Source organism: Myxine glutinosa, chromosome 8 (assembly GCF_964187855.1).
Source record: "Myxine glutinosa chromosome 8, kmMyxGlut1.1, whole genome shotgun sequence".
NCBI lineage: Eukaryota > Metazoa > Chordata > Myxini > Myxiniformes > Myxinidae > Myxine > Myxine glutinosa.
In genome coordinates, this window is record NC_136268.1 from 52770624 (window position 1) to 52791794 (window position 21171).

Genomic DNA, 21171 nt, shown 5'->3' on the forward strand with positions numbered 1-21171 from the left:
TGCACTTTTGCGCCCTTACCACCTTACTCACTTGTTTCTTCTTTTGTCTCCCACCTCCGAGGATCTGGCTTTGGGGTAGAGAGAGAGGAGAGAGAGGTGCTGGCTGCGCAGTTGTGGGCCTGCACTTTCGCTGTTTGCTGCCGGGATCGATACACCATATGGACCGCAATGTTTGTGGCCACCCACAATGGACCGCAGTTCGTTTGCGGCCAAGCACCACCCGGGGATGGACCTATGGGTCAACGTGGCACCTATGCCATACAGGTGAACCACTTTTAGTTGACACCAAGTGCACCACAAGAAGAGCAAGAGACACCTGCAGGGTTAGGGGTTGTCGAATTTATTTTTATTCCAATGAACAATGGTGACTGCACCGGATGGTGCTGACTGTGTGGTGGGGTGGTGCTTTTGATGCTGGGAAAGGGTGCTCTGCACGTTATTAAAGGCCGTCGGCCACAGAGCACTCGTGGGTTGGTGTATCGATGCTGGCAAGCGCGCTCTCTCTATGCATAACATCTGCATGTGTTCCTCCAAAGACAGGTCCTGGATCGTAGTGTAAATAGCAGCGTAGTCTTGTAAATAATGCTCCCTACCGGCTGTATGTTTAGTTTGCGAATTCTTTCCGGATTCGGTTATCCTGTGGGTGTGTTTCTGTGAGGAGAAGGGTGCAACGTCGCAGGGGGACATATTTACTCATTTGTGAATATCTGTAAAACTGTCGCACTCAGGGTAGAGTTAATAGTAGAGGGAACTACATTGCGTGCCACACTAAAGTAGGTAAAAATTTATCGGGTCGGGACGCCCCGAGGGTAGAGAAGGGTGCAATGTTGCGAATATGGAATTTGGCCTCCATATCCGCTTGTAAATATTCCCCTATTTTCTCCAATACTCCCCAACTTTCCCCAATCCCCCATTCCCTAGTCCCATTGCATGTAAATAACAATCAGTAGAGCCGACCTTCCCCTTATTCCCCCATTAAATGTCGTGCCCAGGTCCACCGCACCACACGTAGACAACTTTCGGACATCTTCCTAGTTATTCTTATTCTATGTCAGTTAAGGCCTCGTCTCCATTAATTATGACTCTTCGTTGCACCAGAATGTGATTATATGGCATCAGTAGTGAGTTTAGGACCTTTCCCATACCTCCTTCCATCTTCTTCCCCAACAATTACAACAACAACAGAGGAGATGGCGGCGGAGCGGGGGAGGATGCGTCCTCACACCGGCTCGATTAGCGCCATAGACCATGCGCTCCACGGGGTTACCACGAAGGGGCTCCTTGTCAGCTCCTCGTCAAGGGCGGAGCCTGGTAAACCCCCCGCACGCACCCAATGAGAAGCAACGTGCCGATTCCACGAGGCGGAGCTAACGAGCCGAGGGCGTGTCACTCCCCGCCGGATATACGCGGCCCCGCGCCGGATGTGACGTGAGATGCGCACCCAGCTTGGAGAAGGAAAGCCACCTGCGAGCGCTGAGTCAGATGCGCCCCTAGCTGGAGAAAGAACGTTGCCTACGACCGCTGAGAGGAAGAGAACCCGCCTGTGAAAGAACGTTACCACCTCGAGCGCTGTGCAACCTTCCGCATCTTTGGACCGGACCGGACCGTACTGTACCCTGCCCCGAGCCCAGGAGGACCTGGAGCCATCGATCCTGCCTTTCCTAGCCATCAAACCCCCGTGTGAGTCAGCCGTTGTCCCGTGTGTCTGTCGTCTGTCCGGGGTTAATATAAGAGTGTGTCTAAGTGCCTGTCTTCCTGTAATATACCTCTAGCCCCTGTAATCTAACCTTTTCCGTACGAATATACTTGAGAATCGAAACATTGGTGTCGTATTGTGTTATTGTGACCCAGCCGGGTGTCTTCTTTTTCTTATTGAGCCAGCGTGGCGCGGCTTCGTCAACGTCGAGTATAATCGGTAACTTGTGCAGACGTGGTCATACCATAAAACCGCTCGGTAAATAACATCCAAGCCACGTCTGTAACAATATCTTACCCTTTGTTCGAACATTAAAAAAAAAAATCAAACGAAAAAAATTACTTATTATTTCCTCCTCTCCTCATAGACCACGTGCTTGTTGTATTGCCCTGCCCCCTTTATCTCCTTTTTCTTCTACCTCTCCAGCCGATACTCACCTTTCCAACTCTAGTTTCCTCCATACTCATTCAACCCTTTCTCCTTCTTTCTCAGATACACGCCCTCACTTCAGGGAATTTTCCCAGATTGTTTTTCACGGTTTTGTTTAAATATTATTTAAATATGTTTAAACTTTCCCCTGCAGTGTTTTATTCAGTGGTATATTACAACACGCTGTTTTTCTCCCTATTTAAAAGGCTTTTTTCAATTTCCTCTACAATTCATTCGACTTCAAAAAATTTTTTTTAATCTCCCAGTTCTTCTTCTCTACATTCTCTAAACTCACCTTCATTCCACCCCTCCTCTATCGTTTTCAAACGGATCTCTGACTTGAAAATCACAATAAACCCAGTTTGTAATAAATGTTCATTTTTCATTAATCATCCACTTTCTAAACTGCCCCCTCACCCCTCCCCTCCTAAACTCCCCCCTCACCCCTCCCCTCCAAAACTCCCCCCTCACCCTCCCCTCCAAAACTCCCCCTCACTCCTCCCTTTCAAATCTCCCTCCTCCCGTCCGAAACTCCCCCTCCAAATATCCCCCCTTGCTCCTCCCCTTCAAATCTCCCCCTCCCACTTCCCCTTCAAAACCCCCCCACCCCTCCCCTTCAAAACTCCACCCTCCCCTCCAAAACTCCCCCCTCCCCTCCAAAACTCCCCCTCACTCCTCCCTTTCAATCCTCCCTCCTCGCCCCTCCCCTCCTAAACTTCCCCCCTCGCTCCTACCCTCCTAAACTCCCCCCTCACCCCTCCCCTCAAAATCTCCCCCTTGCTCCTCCAAATCTCCCCAAATGTCCCCCATCCGCCCTCCCCTTCAAAACTCCCCTCCAACCCCTCCCCTTCAAAACTCACCCCTAACCCCTCCCCTTCAAATCTCCCCCCCTACCATCTCTCTCAAATTATCCCCCCTCCTCCTCAAAGCTGCCTCCTCCCCACTGCCTCTCCATTCTATCTCATACCTCCACCTCCTCCTTTGCTCTGCCCCCCCTCAAACAACCCCTCACTGTGCCTCATCCCATCACCATCAAACCTTTTGTCCTCCTCATCCTTCCCTTTCTCCGAGGTCTTCTGCAATCTCTGAAACACTATCAACAGCTCTCCCTACCTCCCCTCATCCCTCATCTAACCCTACCCCTCCCCTGTCCTGTACCTGATGCTCCCCCTCCCTCTTCCTTAACGGTATGGACCTCAAACATCCGGGACCTTTGCTCAAACCTGATTGATCTCTCCATACAGGTTGTTTCTGACAAACCAGATGTAATCTGATTCACAGAAACTTTCCTCCTTCAAGATGTCTCTGATTCCTTAATATCTCTTCCTGATTACTCCCTCCTACGGTATGATAGATCTGTGCCTCGTCCTAGTTGTGGGGTTGCTATCTTTATCAAAAACTCTCTTCCTCACTCTCCCTGCATTGCCCTCTCTCCACCCCACCCCCAGGAGTACCTCTGGCTATGGCTTCCTCTCCGCTCCCACCTTTTGTTCACATGTGTTCTGTACCGTCCTCCAAACAGTGATGACTCCATTTACATTTCGCTGTCTGACAACATGGATCAACTTCTATCCACTCATCCCAACTCTCTCTTCCTCATATGTGGCGACATTAACTGTCATCATGCGAGCTGGCTGGGTGTGGATACCTCTCTCACCAGCCATGGAACCTAAGCAAAGGAATTCTGCGACTCATGGGGACTGATATAATCTGTCAATTTTCCGACCTGGATCTCAGTCAACAGAGCATCTTCTCTTCTAGACTTGGTTATGACAAACTTCCCTGCAAATGTCTGCTGCTCTTCTTCTGCTCCAATTGGTTCTTCTGATCATTTGCTTGTTAAAGTGGATATCTCTCTGGCCATTCTCAGAGAGCCTCCTCAGTGTCGACAGGTCTGTCATTTCACTCAGGCATGGTCTTCAAGCAGCCATCAATCACCTGGCTGTTCTCCCATCTCTACCACCTCTGACATCAATTCTTCCTGGGAATTCTTCCAAAGTAAACTGCTCTCTCTCATGCACAGATTTATCCCATCTCGTCTTCAGTTGTCATACCCTTCCTTCCGTCTATGGTACACTGAATCTTGTGGTGAGGCAGTTGCCCTGAAACAACTTGCCGTTGCCTCTTGGAAGGCTAATCCAACTGAAGGCAATCTCAGTTCCGTTTACAAAGCTCGGAACAAGTATGTGTCTACCCTCAGGAGAGCCAGGAAGCACGATCTCTGTACTCTCAAGACTGAACTCTCAAACCTGTCTCCCTCCTCCAAATCCTGGTGGCATCTGGTCAAATCTGTTTCTGGTGTTTGTCCCCCCCCCAATCCCCTCCCTTACCTCAGCCGACACCGCACGTGACAAAGCCGAATGCCTCAACTCTGTGTTTGCCTCAAAATATTGTGTCCCAAACCCATCTCTCTCTGTAACCACCTTACCCAGTCGAACTCAGCTGCTCCTGGACTCGGTGTCCTTCTCTCCTGACAAGGTGGAGAAGTTTCTGTCAAACCTCAACTCTAATTCTGTAACTGTATCAGATGGCATCACTCCACGGGTCCTAAAATACTGCTCTGCCGCTCTTTCACACCCTCTCTCAATTCTCTTCACCCTCTCTTTTGTTCAAGGTCCTCACCCTCTCTGCCATCTGCTTGGAAATCAGCCAACATTACCGCTTTACACAAGAAAGGTGCAAAAACAGATCCTTGCAACTACAGACCAATCAGCCTGCTCCCAATAATCAGCAAGGTCATGGAATCGATCATCACTTCTGATACTTCCTCTTCTCCAATGGCTTGATCTCGGATCATCAATTTGGATTCAGACCAGGTCATTCTACTCTCCACATGCTGCCTCTGCTCTCTCGACAATGGATGGAGGTCCTCAATGCCAAACAGGAAATCAGAGCTGTCTCCCTTGACATATCTTGTGCCTTCGATGCGGTCTGGCTCCCCACCCTGCTCACCAAACTCTCCTCGTATACTATCCATGGAAATCTCCACGCATGGCTTGCAGACTTCCTTTCTGGTTGCAGTCAATGTGTGGCCCTGAATGGAATTCTCTCTTCTCCCCTTCCTGTTCAGGCTGGAGTTCCTCAAGGCAGTGTTCTGGGCCCTGTGCTTTTTCTGGTCTTCATTAATGATCTCTCCAACTCTCTAGAAAATCCTCTCTATCTCTTTGCTGATGACTCTACTCTCTGCCGCTCCATATCTCAACCCTCAGATTGGCAGGCAGCAGCCTCTTCACTCTCTGCAGACCTGGCCAATATCACAAACTGGTCAAACAAGTGGAACATATCTTTCAATCCTTACAAATCTCACACTCTCTCTTTGTCTCTCCGAAAAGACCGTCTTGACAACCCTCCCATCTACTTTCTGAACAATCCTCTTGAAGAAGTTCTGTCACTCAAGCCTTTGGGTCTCACTATCTGCCATGATCTTTCCTGGGAAAACCACATTTCCAAGCTTGCCTCTAAAGCCAGTCGCCGACTGGGCATCCTCCGTTGTGTGAAGTCCTTTCTGGGAACTTCTGAGCTCCTCACCACATACAAATCTTTCATCCGCAGCTCAATGGAATACTGCTCTCCCCTATGGGCTGGTGCTACTGCCTCACACCTAGTTCGGCTTCACGTGGTTGAAACCAAAGCATTCAGAATTATGGAATCTCCCACGATGAAACTGATTCTGAGGGCCTTTCTCTCTCTCACCGCAGGCAGGTAGGTGGTCTTTCTGTCTTCTACAGACTCTTCTCCGGCCTTGCTCCCCCAGCTCTATCTATGCTCTGTCCCCCAAATATTCCTGCAGGATGCACAAGATCTGCCAGCAACTCTCTTCTGGTGAAACTGCCAAAATCAAGACTCTCTGCTCACCTTCATTCCCTCATTCCTCTTTTCTCCCACCCCTGGAACAAACTCCCTCACTCTCTTCAATCCCACGCCTCCCTCCAGGTCTTTAAAACAGCTGTTCACCACCATCTCTTATCTTTCCCCATCCAAAACCTTGATCTCTTCTACCCCCGCTAATTTCACCCCAAATCCGCCTCTTTAAATCCCCAACTTCTTTCCTGAAATTCCTAGAAGTGTTCATTTGCTTTATACCATGTACTCCTCCCTCCTCCCGTAGCTGTCCCCCTTCCACAGATCTACCGACGTCCCTGTCCTCTTCTGTTGTTGTGATTGTGTGCTTCCCTCTCCCTCCCCCTCTTGTCTCCCACTCCCTTCATTGCCTGTTTTATGTGTCTGTGCATGTTTTCATGTTCAATGTGTTAGCTTTTACACGAGCCTCGATTCTGTGTACAAAAAAAAAGAAAAAAAAAAGAAGGAATGGAGAGGAGACAAAATGATTGTTAATATGAATAAGATTAGAGTGACGACTTCAAAATGGAATGGGAGCAAATGGCCATAACAAAGGTAACAGTTATTAACAATAACAGGAATAAGGTTTGAGTTCGAATTTGGTATGGATTGTAGGGAATGCCAATGTAAAGGAAATTAAGATCATCAGAGCAATAAATTTTAAAAAATCAAAACTTGTGATCTTAAAATTTTCATCTTTTTGAACCACTCAAAGAAAATCTTGGTGACACTAAGTTTGCCAATGATGAGCATGTCCTGAAACACGTGTCCTGAAATATCTGCGGAGCCATCCCAAATATTTCTACGCTGATGATGTCAAAGCACGACCACACCGATGACACAAGAACGTATGTGCAGCAGAATACTTTGTGAGAAAGAGGGACATTTTCATCAACTTCCTCGTACTGCACATTTAAAATACTTGATTATAACCTCCATGTTGTCCTTGAACTGCCCCCTTAGTTGAGTATAAAGCAAGGTAATAGTATAATTTGTGAAGGAAACCGGCATGGGTGAATATGCTTTACAGAAAAGAAGATGAAGCGAGTGATCATCACTCAGACCATTGTGGATGGCAAGGTGGTTTCTGAAAACATGGAGGAGAGTGAGCAGACATACAATGGCTGATTTCTTGAGGTTTTGTGTTTATAATATTTCATTCGCATGCAGAAGTTTTGGAAATGGCTTTTTTTTCTGTAGTTTCTTCACTTGGTGTGATTTAATAAATTATGCAGATATGAAAAGTGTTGTATTACATTGTTCCTTCAATCAACATGAGAACTAGGAATGCAACTGGCTTTGGTTGATGATAACCTTGGCCATATCGAATGATGCCATTATATAAATCAGAAAACGCATGGATCAAAACACGTATTGCAGACAATAAAAAAGTAGGTACATGCCCATGATTGTCCACATATCTTTCACACCCTTTCAAAAGCCTCATTTACACAAACCATCTATATATATAAAATTAAAACACAGTTTGTGTGTGTGTGTGTGTAATGTTACCGGTAGACTCCTAAACGGAGAGGCTCACGTACTTGATATTTGGCACAGACATGGCCATTGAGCCTGGGACGAACATGGCCGACCTAAAAATTGATTTCATAATATTTTTAAACCATATTTTTACCTCAGCGCATTTCAGCAAGGACTTTATGCACGGAATCTGACCGGTCGCAGAGCAGCGCGCTGATTCGCTCAGAGCGATCACGTGATGTTCCTTGCCGCCATTAACTCAGTTACGTGTTAGCACGTATTTCAGAGCGAAAAGAAATTGCGTTTTTTCACATTTCAGCGACGAACATTGCCATTCACACCACAGAGGTTTTTTTCCCTTTCATCTTTAGATCCATATTTTTTGCCATAACGTTGCGCATTATGGCTCACTCGAGCTCGAGTTAGCCAATCACCTGGGGGCATGAGGCCACGTTGGCCACGCCCACGACACGACGCAGAGTTGCAATCCATCGCTCAGAGCGATCACGTGATGTTCCTTGCCGCCATTAACTCAGTTACGTGTTAGCACGTATTTCAGAGCGAAAAGAAATTGCGTTTTTTCACATTTCAGCGACGAACATTGCCATTCACACCACAGAGGTTTTTTTCCCTTTCATCTTTAGATCCATATTTTTTGCCATAACGTTGCGCATTATGGCTCACTCGAGCTCGAGTTAGCCAATCACCTGGGGGCATGAGGCCACGTTGGCCACGCCCACGACACGACGCAGAGTTGCAATCCATCGCTCAGAGCGATCACGTGATGTTCCTTGCCGCGCAATTGCGTTTTTTCACATTTCAGCGACGAACATTGCCATTCACACCACATAGGTTTTTTCCCTTTCATCTTCAGATCCATATTTTTTGCCATAATGTAGGCGCATTATGGCTCTCTCGAGCTCGAGTTAGCCAATCACCTGGGAGCATGAGGCCACGTTGGCCACGCCCACGACACGACGCAGAGTTGCAAATCGTGCGTTTGCGTCGTTTCTTACCACGTGTAAACGTGGTATTTTTTCTACGAGTATTTTGAATTTGGTATTTTGAATTTGTCTACGAGTGAGTGACTGGAAGACTGACTGTGATAAAGGCAATGGCACCGAAGAAAAGAAATTTGTCGCGTTCAACCTCCCGAGCAAGGAAAATCGCTGATCGGAGACTCCATGAAGCCGATGAAGGTACTTTTCACCATCGACAAGCCAATCAAGAACGTGTCTCTAGATTCAGACAGCGAGAGACAGAAGATGAGACAGAGGCACGTCTGAATGCTAATCACAAAGTGTGGCGAGGGCCAGACAGCGAGAGACAGAAGATGAGACAGAGGCACGTCTGAACGCCAATCAACAATGTCTGGCGATGGCCAGACAGCGAGAGACAGAAGGTGAGACAGAGGCACGTCTGAACGCTAATCAACAACGTGTGGCGAGGGCCAGACAGAAGACGAGACAGAGGCACGTCTGAACGCTAATCAACAACGTGTGGCGAGGGCCAGACAGCGAGAGACAGAAGATGAGACAGAGGCACGTCTGAACGCTAATCAACAACGTGTGGCGAGGGCCAGACAGCGAGAGACAGAAGATGAGACAGAGGCACGTCTGAACGCTAATCAACAACGTGTGGCGAGGGCCAGACAGCAAGAGACAGAAGATGAGACAGAGGCACGTCTGAACGCTAATCAACAACGTGTGGCAAGGGCCAGACAGCGAGAGACAGAAGATGAGACAGAGGCACGTCTAAACGCCAATCAACAAAGTGTAGCAAGGGCCAGACAGCAGGAGACAGAAGAACAGCGCCAAAAAACGACTCAACAACTGGCAACCATCAGGCTCTGCCACATATGTACATACAAACATACATACATACATACATACATACATACATACATACATACATACATACATACATACATACGAGACAGACCGACAAATGACGAAAATTTTAAATTTACATCATAACAAATACACAGAGGTGTAAACATAACCCCCATGCACCTTCGGTGAATGTGAAAGATTTAATCTGAAAACATGTAACATAAATGAATGAAAACATGATTTCATTCCTTATCCTCACGTGCAGGTGGTAATGTAAATCGATGAAGCTAAACATCTATATTATGAACATGAACATGAATGTAATGGCCTGAGACACTGGACCGTTTGTGAAATAGTGGTAGAAATGTATGCATGAAACTTCAAACGTGATAAAAAAAAAAAAAGTTCTAATTTGTCCTTATCGTTCAAAATCTTCAAATGCTGTTGATTAGAGAGCTTCATCAGCTTATCATTCTGCACCAGGCAACAAGATGGATATCTTTGCCGTTAATAGATAACCATTCCTGCAGAAAAAAGTCTAAACAATTAGCTATCAAGCAGTGCGAAGCTAATAAGAGATGTTGTCGTTGTCTTTAATCTTTCGATGTTCGTTTTGACTTTCAAGGAGATAATTAAGCTAAGCGGTCTGCGACAGAAGGACGAGCTCAAACTTTGCTCTCAAGATGCAAAATCTGTTTGTCGACATGCCACAAGATGGCACTCACGATTTTCTCGACTGAAGCAGCTTGAATGTGAGTTTATTGAAACTTCAAAATGTGATACGCCGCAGAAGTGCAGGGCACCTTGACCAATTTGGTTCTATAAAGAAAAAATATTGCCCTTGCAATATATTATTTTTTTCTTCCAAAAATTGCTTTTGTTATTACAGTGATGTATTTACTAATCTTGGGCTTTTCACAAATTATATATGCCGAAGGGATTTCAAAGCACACCATTCCATTTGTCCAGCAGCAAAGGAATTTGCTCAGGGATGTTAGAACAACTTATTGGACCTAGAGGGCTGCCTGCATACCCTATAGTGAGTGCATCTGAGCTGTATGTCATCCTGATGTTTCGCAGGCATCCGAGTGTGTCCAAACTTGGATGTTTTAATCCTTCGCGAAGAGTACGCAAGTTATCTCCGGCATCAAGGCTAAATGTCAAATTCCTGCTCTAACTCCACAAGGACACTGTATCAGTGACACTAATGTGCTCCCAGCAATGATGCAACCAGGAATCATGCACTGCATATTAAATACTACAATATTGTTACGTTAGTGGGGATAGATGAATGAATCTCAAGGTAAAGGCAGGATTGTATAATTATAGCATGGACCGTGGACGCGTAGGAGAATTTCTCAGTGTACTTAAGTAGGGAGACTGTAGCTTAAGATTGTTTATGTTTCTTCACACAAGGGGTGAAGCAGTGATAACTAGTTAGGGATTAAGGTTCGTTTTCCCCAGTATGTGATATGCCCTCTGTGATCTTCCCTTTATGTTTTTCTGGCAAGGTCAGCCATGAAAATCCTCCTCTTAAAGACAACAACCGTCCACTGCATGCCGACAGAACCCAAACATTGCCGATCGGACTAAGCCCCGCCTCTAAAGGACCATCGGAAACAGGCCATGCCCCTGAGGAACATGATGAGCCCAGAGGTTGTGGGAGGGGCGAACTTTGAGGGACGTTGGGTGATTGGCTCTCAATAGGAGGAAGAGGAGTGCATCTCTCTCTCTCTGGCTCTCTCTCTCGGGTGGTTCTTGCTCGGAGAAGAAGGGGCCATTTTGTTCTGATCGTGGACAATCGTGTGCTGACTGTGTTGGGTGCCATTTGCAAAGTGAGGAGCTCTTTGCCGCGTCGGCAGTGTTTTGCAGGAGGGTTTGGACAACTGCTGGGCTCTTGGAAGCTGAAGGCAGCGTTGCACTTGACAGTAGATATAATCGAAAGGAGGCCGTCTAATCTGCTCACCTCACGCTTGTAGTGCCTTCGATGCACAGCGTTCGACGCCGCCATTTTGGAGCGCTTCCCGCGCGAGTGGCTACCCCAGTTTCAACATCCGCCAAGCTCCTAAAAGTACTCTTTGGGACGCCAAGCTAAGTGCCGGTTGGAGGTGTTTTATTTTCATTTTATCTTTCCCTTGTGTGTTTTTGAGGCTGTGGGGAGGATACCTCAACATAGGCTTTAGTTTTACCTCGGCCTTCATTTTATTTTGGTTCACGAGTTATAAAGTGACCACTATATTCGTCATGTGTGTGCGTCTGTCTGTGTGTGTGTCTGTGTGTGTGTCTGTCTGTCCGCAGCATAACTACCCGATGATATCATCCGGTCTTGATGAAACTTGGGTGGGAGGTTGATATCATGATCTAGTTGTGTCCTGCCTAGAGTGGGCGTATTGCGCCCATTGTGGGCGGAGCCACGCCCAAAAAAGATGTCTTTTTAGGGGGTAATCGATTTCAAGCTACATCTTCTCCGAGGGGTTTGGTGGAATCTGACAGGGGTTTCGATATTTAGGTTAGGCCAATGTCATGTGTCTAGCCCCACGGAGCTCGATTTTTAATTTTTTTTTTTTTTTCATTTCATTTTTCACCGAATTTTCGGTATTGTGTAGCTAACTAACCTCATAACTGATTATACATTCTTTTCTTTCTCATTTCAAGGTCAGTAACCTTCGTTTTGACATTTCCGGGCCTGGCCTGTCCGGGCCTGTTTCGGTTATAGTCCGTCCTTTGTCATTGAATACCGCTCGCTCGTGAACCATCGTCGTCTCCTGACTTGTCTTGATTTATTTTCATTAAATAATATTTGTTGAATTTCCTTGTCGTGTTTACTTGTTTGTGATACAATATAATGTCTCTATCACCAGAGGCAGCTTTAATGGTAACATGAAGTGCACTTGAAATATTTTTCTGTTTATGGAAATCGATTGGTATATCTATGATGACACCATTATATACATATAATTCAATCTAATAGTGTTATGAGCCTGGAGTGCGGAGTACAATTTTGGAATGTGATGTGTTTTTTGATCTTACTTGTGCAATGTGCATTTTTATTGATCAAGTCATTCATTTGGAGATTGTTTATATATTTGAAACTCTGCCGGTTGAAGCTCCGAGATTCTATGAGGTAAGGAAGTTATATTACTGTAGTAAATCATGTAAATTATTCAGGTTAGCACATGAAGTTATTTATTGCTCCTTGGATTTCATCCTTTTGTCTTGTATACAAGCATCTGTGTTAATCTTGCAGTGCTCCCACTTGGCCATATGGATGACCATCTATTGTGTTTGGAAAAATGTGCAGAGCCTTACCCCACATGAGGATGGCATGCAGCATAAACTACCATCTCAAGGTCCAAAGTACAGGGTGTTTCATTAAAAAAACGTAACCCTATTAAACTTATGTGAATTTTTTTTTTGCTGCAGGTTAGGGTGAAGCACATTATTAGTCGGGCATTTCGTATCGTGTTTTTTGAGGCCTACCCACTTCCCTCATTAGTCGTGTGTCCGCAATCGTCCCTTCTCTGTATTGCCTTTTATTTTCACCCCTTACTTCCTCCGAAGTTTTTACCCTTTTTGTAACATCTTAGAGACAAAAAAAAAGAAAAAAAAAAAAGATAATAATAATTTCCTTCTCACCTCACCAACCACCCCCACTTCCCTCCGCCCATGACCACGTGTTGACTCGCCCCTCCCATTGCCTTTCCTTCGTATCTCCTTATTTTCCAGCCGATTTCACCTTTCTATCTCCATTCTTGTTTGTGAAGTAATTCTCATACTCCTTCATGATCTTTCAACCTTTCTCCGTTTTACTCAGATCTCAAAGGTTTTAAAACGTTTCAATTTCCTTTTTCTCCCATGTTAAATTCTCTATTCTATCATAATTCGCTCCTCTTTTTCCTCTTCAAACATGAAGTCTGACGCACATCGGCGCAGCAGACTGGCCAGGTCGTCGGTATGATGACTGCTGCTCTTGATGTCCAAAGTGGACACAGCTGTCTGCAGATGCTGTGCAGTGATGCCTAAATTAGTGCCACCGCTGAATTTCATGGGCACATTTATCCACCATGCCCAGGCTGACCTACAGGTGTGGTTTGATATCTGAGTGTCCTCATAGTCTTAGCCGAAAGAGGCTTCCTCCACAAGGCAGTGGGGATCCGTTACCCTGGACAAGGCCACAAGGTTTCTTGCGATTTCTCCCTTCACTGGCCAAATTTCCACCAGGTTTGAATGTGGTTTTACATGCTTCTGACACTCTTCAGGGCTCTCCCACGTGTTCCAACTCCTATGCTTGTCAGCCACCATGACTCGCATAGGGCTGCACCATGTGTAACATGGCAGTGGGGATCTGTTACCCTGGACAAGGAGCCCATACCTGGTACTGTCAGCCGGAGCCAGCTGAGCCCGTGACTCGCATAGGGCAGGGTCGTCACCGAGCTTCCTCCGGCCGAACTCACAAGGTGGGATAGCAACAGATAGCAACAGGCTGTTAAAGAGCAACAGAAATTCAAACTTACCCTATGCATTTAAACTTACCCTATGCATTCACATGCCCCACATATGACCTTCCATTGCTGTTAAGAAGAATGCAAACCAGATATGGTGTCTCCCTCAGAGAAGTTTACAAAGTACATCCATCTCCCATGTAAATAATAGTTGGCATAAAAGTTGTGTATTTTCATGTTGCAAAGATGTACTTTGTCGAAGAGCTGGTAACCATTACTGTGTTGGTAATGACGAAAAGCATTGTTTTTCCAATTGCAAGCGTCCTTTAAATAGATCACCAAGCCTGGCAAGTTCACAGGTGGCACTCCTGCAAAGTTCAAAGTCCACTCCCTGACACAAGGTAATCATAATTTCAGGGGTTTAGGGAGCACGTTCCTGTCCACAGTTATTTTGGCCTTGCACAAGTCCATGTCATTGGGAGTCTGCAGGATAGGTAGCTGCAAGATCTCAGCCCTGTCGGCGAGCTGAGAGGTTCCTTAAACTCATTCGTTGTGCAGAGGCACATCCTTTTCTCTCAAGTACTTCTCCAATTATTTTTGATTTATTTTAGAAGCTCAGTGAGCCATTTTAGGTTACAATCTTTATCTCGCACACACAATATACTCAGCCCTGGAAAGACACTGGGAGGACCACCCCCTGAAGTATACACCACATAAACAAAGGGCTGATGTCATGAGGGGCAACTAAGCAACGCTTCAAGTCTCTACATCCACGTAATCCAAGTAATGTCTGCAGGCAGAATTTGCGACCAATTTGATCCATTATAACATATTTAACCACACAAGGCAAAGTATAAATCTGACCACCAACCATTGTGCACTTCTTTATTATCCCACTTCTAAAACCATTCTCCTGTGAAAATGATCCCACTTCTAATATCACAAGTTGCTGGTGACCCCCAAAATGGGGAGGTATAGAATATATATCGTCAACTGGTTACACTTCTTTCCTGTTTTTACTTATGAAACGAAGTTGTGCAATACAAATGGTGCACAATTTACTGAAACACTTGTTTATTTATGATAGGATAAACCAACAAAGCAAAGCACAAGTAACTAAATACAGGGTGACCCAGAAATCATTACGGAACATAAAATAAGTAATTATAATTATCATTATTATTAGCTCACCTGGAACATAGTTCGGAGGAGCTTATCGGATGGTTTTTCGTCCATCCGTCAGTGCGCCAGTCCGTGGGCACTTGTAACTTCTTCTCCGAAACTGCTGATGGGATTGTGACCAAACTTGGTACAAATGATATTTGGTATGTAGGAACTCAAGTTTGTTCAAGGCATTAAAAAATCGGGTGTAAGGGGTTTACTGGGGGTCAAGTGGGCCCAGATTTGACCACCCAAAATAGATAGGTATTTACTTTTTTCTCTGAAACTACACACATTATTTCGATGAAACTTGATCACTGGACTAGACCACAACCTTAATTACCCGTGATGTACCAAAGTTTGTTAATGGCATTAAAAAATCAGGGTCTGAGGGGATCTATGGGTGGTCAAAGTGGATCCAGGTTTAACCCCCCAAAAGTAGGTATTTGCTTTCTTCTCCGAAACTACACACACAATTTCGATGAAACTTGACCACAACCTTCATCACACATGATGCACCTAAGTTTGTTCACTGCATTAAAAAATCATGGTCTGAGGGGTGTCTATGGGAGTCTATGCGGGTCCATGTTTAACCCTCCCCTACATAGGTATTTGCTCTCTTCTACGAAACTACACACACAATTTCGATGAAACTTGACCACACCCTTCATCACACATGATGCACCTAAGTTTGTTCACTGTATATTTAAAAAAATCAGGGTTTAAGGGGGTGTGCAAAAGGGTTGACCCCCTAAATAGGTATTTGCCCTACTCTGAAACTACCCACACAATTTCAATGAACTTGACCACAACCTTCATCACCCATCACTCAAAACATTATTTTCCATAGTGGATTCTGGGACGCCCTGTATGCAATCTTGTTGTGAAATAATTGGGCCTGGCAGGATAGTCCAGAGGTACACTTGCCTTTGAACAGTTATAGCCTGGGTTAATAATACCGGTCAAGCCTGCATAAGTAAAAAAATAATAAGTCAAAAAATAATTACAGTAATAAAATAATTCAAATAGATAAGTCAAAAACTGTCAGCCTGGACTTGACTCTTACCAGAATAGAATCTTATAAAAAATTTAATATCATGTACTTTTCAAGAAGCAGCATGGAAGAATGGGGAAGATTTGGCCCGTGACTTGCATTGGGGGGTACAACCACCGCAATGAGGCGTCCCCGATAGTTGCAGTTGTTTGTTAGTAGTGGAGATGGGAAAGTGTACATAAATAAGTAAATAATTCAAAGTTGTGTGTTGTTGGGCATGGGGATGGTAAAGACGTAAAGTGTATATAAATAAATAATTGTTCCCGAAAGCATATATTGAAATAACTCTTTCACTCACTCACCGCAGGCAGGTAGGTGGTCTTTCTGTCTTCTACCGACTCCTCTCCGGCCTTGCTCCCCCAGCTCTCTCTGTGCTCTGTCCCCCAAATATTCCTACAGGTCGCACAAGATCTGCCAGCCACCCTCTGATGGTTAAACTGCCGAAATCTCGGCTCTCCTCTCACCTTCACTCTTTCATTCCTCTTTTCTCCCGCCTGTGGAACAAACTCCCACACTCACTTCAATCACACTTCTCCCTCCAGGTCTTCAAAACAGCTGTTCACCACCATCTCTTATCTTCCCCCATCCAAAACCTTGATCTTTTCTACCCCCACTAATTCACCCCAGATCCACCTTGTTTGAAATTCCAACTTCTTTCCTGCAAGTCTTGGCAGTGTCCATATGTTTTATACCTCTCCCACCCCCCCCCCCCCCCCCCCTTCCCATGCCTCCCCCCCAAAGCCCTCTCCCTCCCACAGTTCTCTCGATGTCTCCATGTCTCTCGGTCCCTGCTCTCAAATGTTGTGTTTGTGTCCTTCCCCCTCTCTCCCCATCTTGTCTACCGCTCCCGATGTTATTTGTTTTGTGTGTCTGTTTGTCTTTCTGTGTGATTAATGTTCGCTCTTTCACGAGCCTCGATCTTGTATACAAAAAAAAAAAAAAAAAAAAACTTCCTGAAGCTTAGAAACCAAAATCCTTAATACAACTCAGAGAAATTACCTTCAGCTGGGTTTGAACCCACAACCTCTCGGATACCATCACCATCCACTGTACACAGACCTTCCCAAGACCTTCTTTCCCAACACTGGTCATTTCAGGATAAACTAAATGCTTGGATATCTCAGTTGGAAATCCAGAAGTCTTAATTTGACTGGAGATCTTCACCTCCCCTCCTTCTAGTCCATAACAACTCCATAGGTGCTCCTTGCGGCGGGCAGGATCGTGGTGTGACGGTGCGGTTTTTAGCCTTGTATGGAAGAAACTGTGTATCTTGGTCAACCAGCAAGAAAGTCTGAAGGTAATCATTTCTCTTTCAACGTTTGGTCTTGGCTTTTGCGATGGCTAGCCGTACTGTATAAGACAAATGCAATAGAGAAAGCATTTCCCACCGCAAGGGCGCAAACGGCGGGGGCGTCACAAAAAACGCGTGGCAACATTGTGCACAATCCCACGAGGTGGTGTGCTGCACACCACCATGAGAAATGTCGGCGAATGGCGTTTCTCGCTGCGCAACAAATCGGAAACACAGTTGCCGCTCACGGTCGCCACAAATGGGAAAGCGCTTCACGGGTGGGGGGCGGAAGGGCAGGTGTGCGAGTAGTCATCGTTGCGGCTCCAGCAGCTGTAGAGGACAAAAAGAAGGTGGGGGGTTTGCCCTCTGATGTAGGACGTGCCCCTTGGGGGCCCATCAGTTTAAATTATAGCCTAGGCTAGCACGTTTGGCGCCGATAGAAAAATTCTTACCGAAGCTAGCCATGTTTGATACCACAAAAGCGTACGATGGCCTCTAGTACAGTTGCAGGTTATTCAAAGGTCAACGGCAAATGTATCTCGATCCTGTATGCTTCTCTGACGGAATGGCAGTGCTTATTGATTCCCTGATTGATTTGCACAACATGAAGTAGTTACACGGAATCACGTCTGTGGCTGTCCTCATCCACCCCATGCAAATTACAAAGGACAAGCCTCGAGTAGGCATTTGCCTCCATCGCATCATGCGGGATAGGTCTGACCTAAACATCGATAAAGCCGAATATTCCCACAGTAGAGAGCTCATGTCATCTTTAGCAAGCCTATCTATCTATAATTCCAGTAATCTCTGTCTGTACGTTTGTACGTTTGTACGTTTGTCTGTGACCGCTGTTTCTCGACAACCACGGGTCCGATATACTTTTAACTTGCCAGGTATATTGCTGGGGACCCGAGGATGTGCCTTTTCAAGGTTTCATATTAATCGGACAATTACTTACCGAGCTATGTCCAAAAAACGATTCAACCAATCAGAGAGCAGCGAACGATCGCGTGTGCCGGCGTTGCGAATGGACCAAACCATTCCATGTAAATAGAGGGGGGGGTTCTGTGGTCGTTGCGAATGGACGAAACCATTTCATGTAAATAGAGGGGGGGGATTGTCACTGTACTCGCAAGCCGTTCGCCGTTCGCTTTGGCGTTGCGAATGGACCAAACCATTTCATGTAAATAGAGGGGGGGGATATAATTTTAGATAGATATATAGTACGGGCATATATATAGTACGGTACGGGCATGCCCTAGTATTTTAAATTGGTGCAGCAGGTAAAGCTTAGAGACGGGCTTTATCTGTCACATACAAGGAAGATGTCTGGCGGCTACATTTGCCAAACCACCAACTTGCCATCTGACGGAACGACTTGAACATGCTCGACGTATCCAGTCATGTTGGACAAGATCCCAAAGACACTTGAAGATCCAAAATACCCTGTCGATCCCAAAGACTCAAAACACCCTGAAAATCCAAAACACCCCAAAGACCCCATTTTTAAACATCGTGGAATGCCACAAAATGTGCGAGGATACCTCGCAGGATTGAGAAACCTTTTTGGTTTAGTACTTTCTGAACGGTGGCACAAAAAACGAATGTTTCATAATTTTAGGTCTTCGGGTCTGGTTTTGTTTGATCCCATGACAAAACACTTGGTTAATTTTCAGAGTGATCAAATCATATTTAGAGGTTGCTCATGTCCTCAAGTTTCTCTACTGGCGTGGTCAACCCAACACGCGCGGTCTAACTCACTCGGCCACCGCGCTCCCTATTAATAATAATAATTATTATCTATCTATAATTCCAGTAATCTCTGTCTGTACGTCTGTACGTCTGTACGTTTGTTTGTTTGTCTGTGACCGCTGTTTCTCGACAACCACGGGTCCGATATACTTGAAACTTGCCAGGTATATTGCTGGGGACCCGAGGATGTGCCTTTTCAAGGTTTCATATTAATCGGACAATTACTTACCGAGCTATGTCCAAAAAACGATTCAACCAATCAGAGAGCAGCGAACGATCGCGTGTGCCGAACGTGGAGGACACACTCTGCCTCGGATGGCACATTTGACAGCGTATTCATTTATTTCACGTTTGCAAACTATGTTGGCGTTAAACTATGTTTTACAACTGATAAAAACGAATTTGCGATTCATTCGCTTTCCTGCGCGTTTGTGTACGCGATGGCGATTTCTTTACCAAACTCCGGAAGCCGTTCGCTTTGGACCGAACCATTGCATGTAAATAGAGGGGGGGGATTGTCACCACTCGCAAGCCGTTCGCTTTGGACCAAACCATTTCATGTAAATAGAGGGGGGGGATATAATTTTAGATATATATATATAGTACGGGCATGCCCTAGTCTATCTATAATTCCAGTAATCTCTGTCTGTACGTTTGTTTGTCTGTGACCGCTGTTTCTCGACAACCACGGGTCCGATATACTTGAAACTTGCCAGGTATATTGCTGGGGACCCGAGGATGTGCCTTTTCAAGGTTTCATATTAATCGGACAATTACTTACCGAGCTATGTCCAAAAAACGATTCAACCAATCAGAGAGCAGCGAACTATCGCGTGTGCCGAACGTGGCGGACACACTCTGCCTCGGATGGCACATTTGAGAGCGTATTCATTTATTTCACGTTTGCAAACTATGTTGGCGTTAAACTATGTTTTAAAACTAATAATAAAACTAATAAAAACGAATTTGCGATTCATTCGCTTTCCTGCGCGTTTGTGCACGCGATGGCGATTTCTTTACCAAACTCCGGAAGCCGTTCGCTTTGGACCAAACCATTGCATGTAAATAGAGGGGGGGGATATAATTTTAGATATATATATAGTACGGGCATGCCCTAGTAATAGTAATAACAGTAATAATAATAGGGTACGTTTTTGTTTTTGTTTTTCATCTTAACCCATTAAAGCCCACTGGCAACAATTGTGCCAGTGATTTATGTTCATTATTTTTGAACTTTATGAATTATTAATCATCAGATTATATTTGTCTATGTTGCAGTTTGTTATGTAATATGTATGGACATAATAATGTAATTATAATATTATTATATAATTGTATGTAATTATACAATTTTGTATTGTATGCTCACCGCAACAAGCCATGTTGCGGTGAGCAACCCTGAAATATTATACTATTTGCATAAAATTTTACGTGTGTGATTTCTACAATAAATGGAACCACTTTTAATGGTAAGACCATCATTTTCATGTGTTTGAAATTTTACCCCTATTTTAGTGCCACCCTAACCTTCTGCTGGCAGAATAGCCTACGGATCTGCATACTAACCTCTGACCTGTTAGCTAGAGTTTGTATCTCTACACAGCTATAAACTATGTTGTTTCACATGCAAGGCGAGGCATCATTGTGTGTGCCATCCAATGTATGGATGATGAACTGGGCGACCCATCTGCCCGCATTATACTGTAGTTGGTGGACGTTAAAGATGCCACAGATTCCTTTGCGAAGAATATGCAGGTTAACACCGGAGCCCTGGCCAAATTGTAAATTAATGCACACTCAGCTGAGTATACTGCATTGACGTGGCTATACCCATCCAGGATTGCAACCCTATCCAAGAAACTGCTTCAGCGGAATCGATGCTCTGTATAAGGCATATCACATGAGTATGAGGACCATGCACTCACATCAGCCCTGCTGGAGTCCTGTAGAAGTGACGGTCTTGGTACAGTCGTGGCCAAAAATATTGGCACCCGTCCACTTTTTTCAAATAATGCACCATTTCTTCCAGAAAATTGTTGAAATTCAAAAATATTTTGGTATCCACATATGTATTTCTTTGGTTTGCAGTGGAACAAAACAAAAAAAGCTGAAAAAATTACTAAATTTTAGCTTATTCCACAAAGAAATCCTAAAATGGCCTGGACAATATTATTGGCACCTTTTAGAAGTTG

At 45.0% G+C, this 21171-nt stretch overlaps 1 protein-coding gene across 1 annotated transcript in view; it reads left to right on the forward strand.

The window, feature by feature from the left end:
- LOC137433121 (keratin, type 1 cytoskeletal 11-like) overlaps positions 1-7093 on the forward strand; it is a 74000-nt gene extending 66907 nt beyond the window's left edge. Inside the window, exon 8 of the mRNA XM_068125576.2 lies at positions 6996-7093. Coding sequence (XP_067981677.2) covers positions 6996-7093 — 98 coding nt within the window. The remainder of the gene's footprint in view (positions 1-6995) is intronic.
- Positions 7094-21171: the final 14078 nt, after the last annotated feature.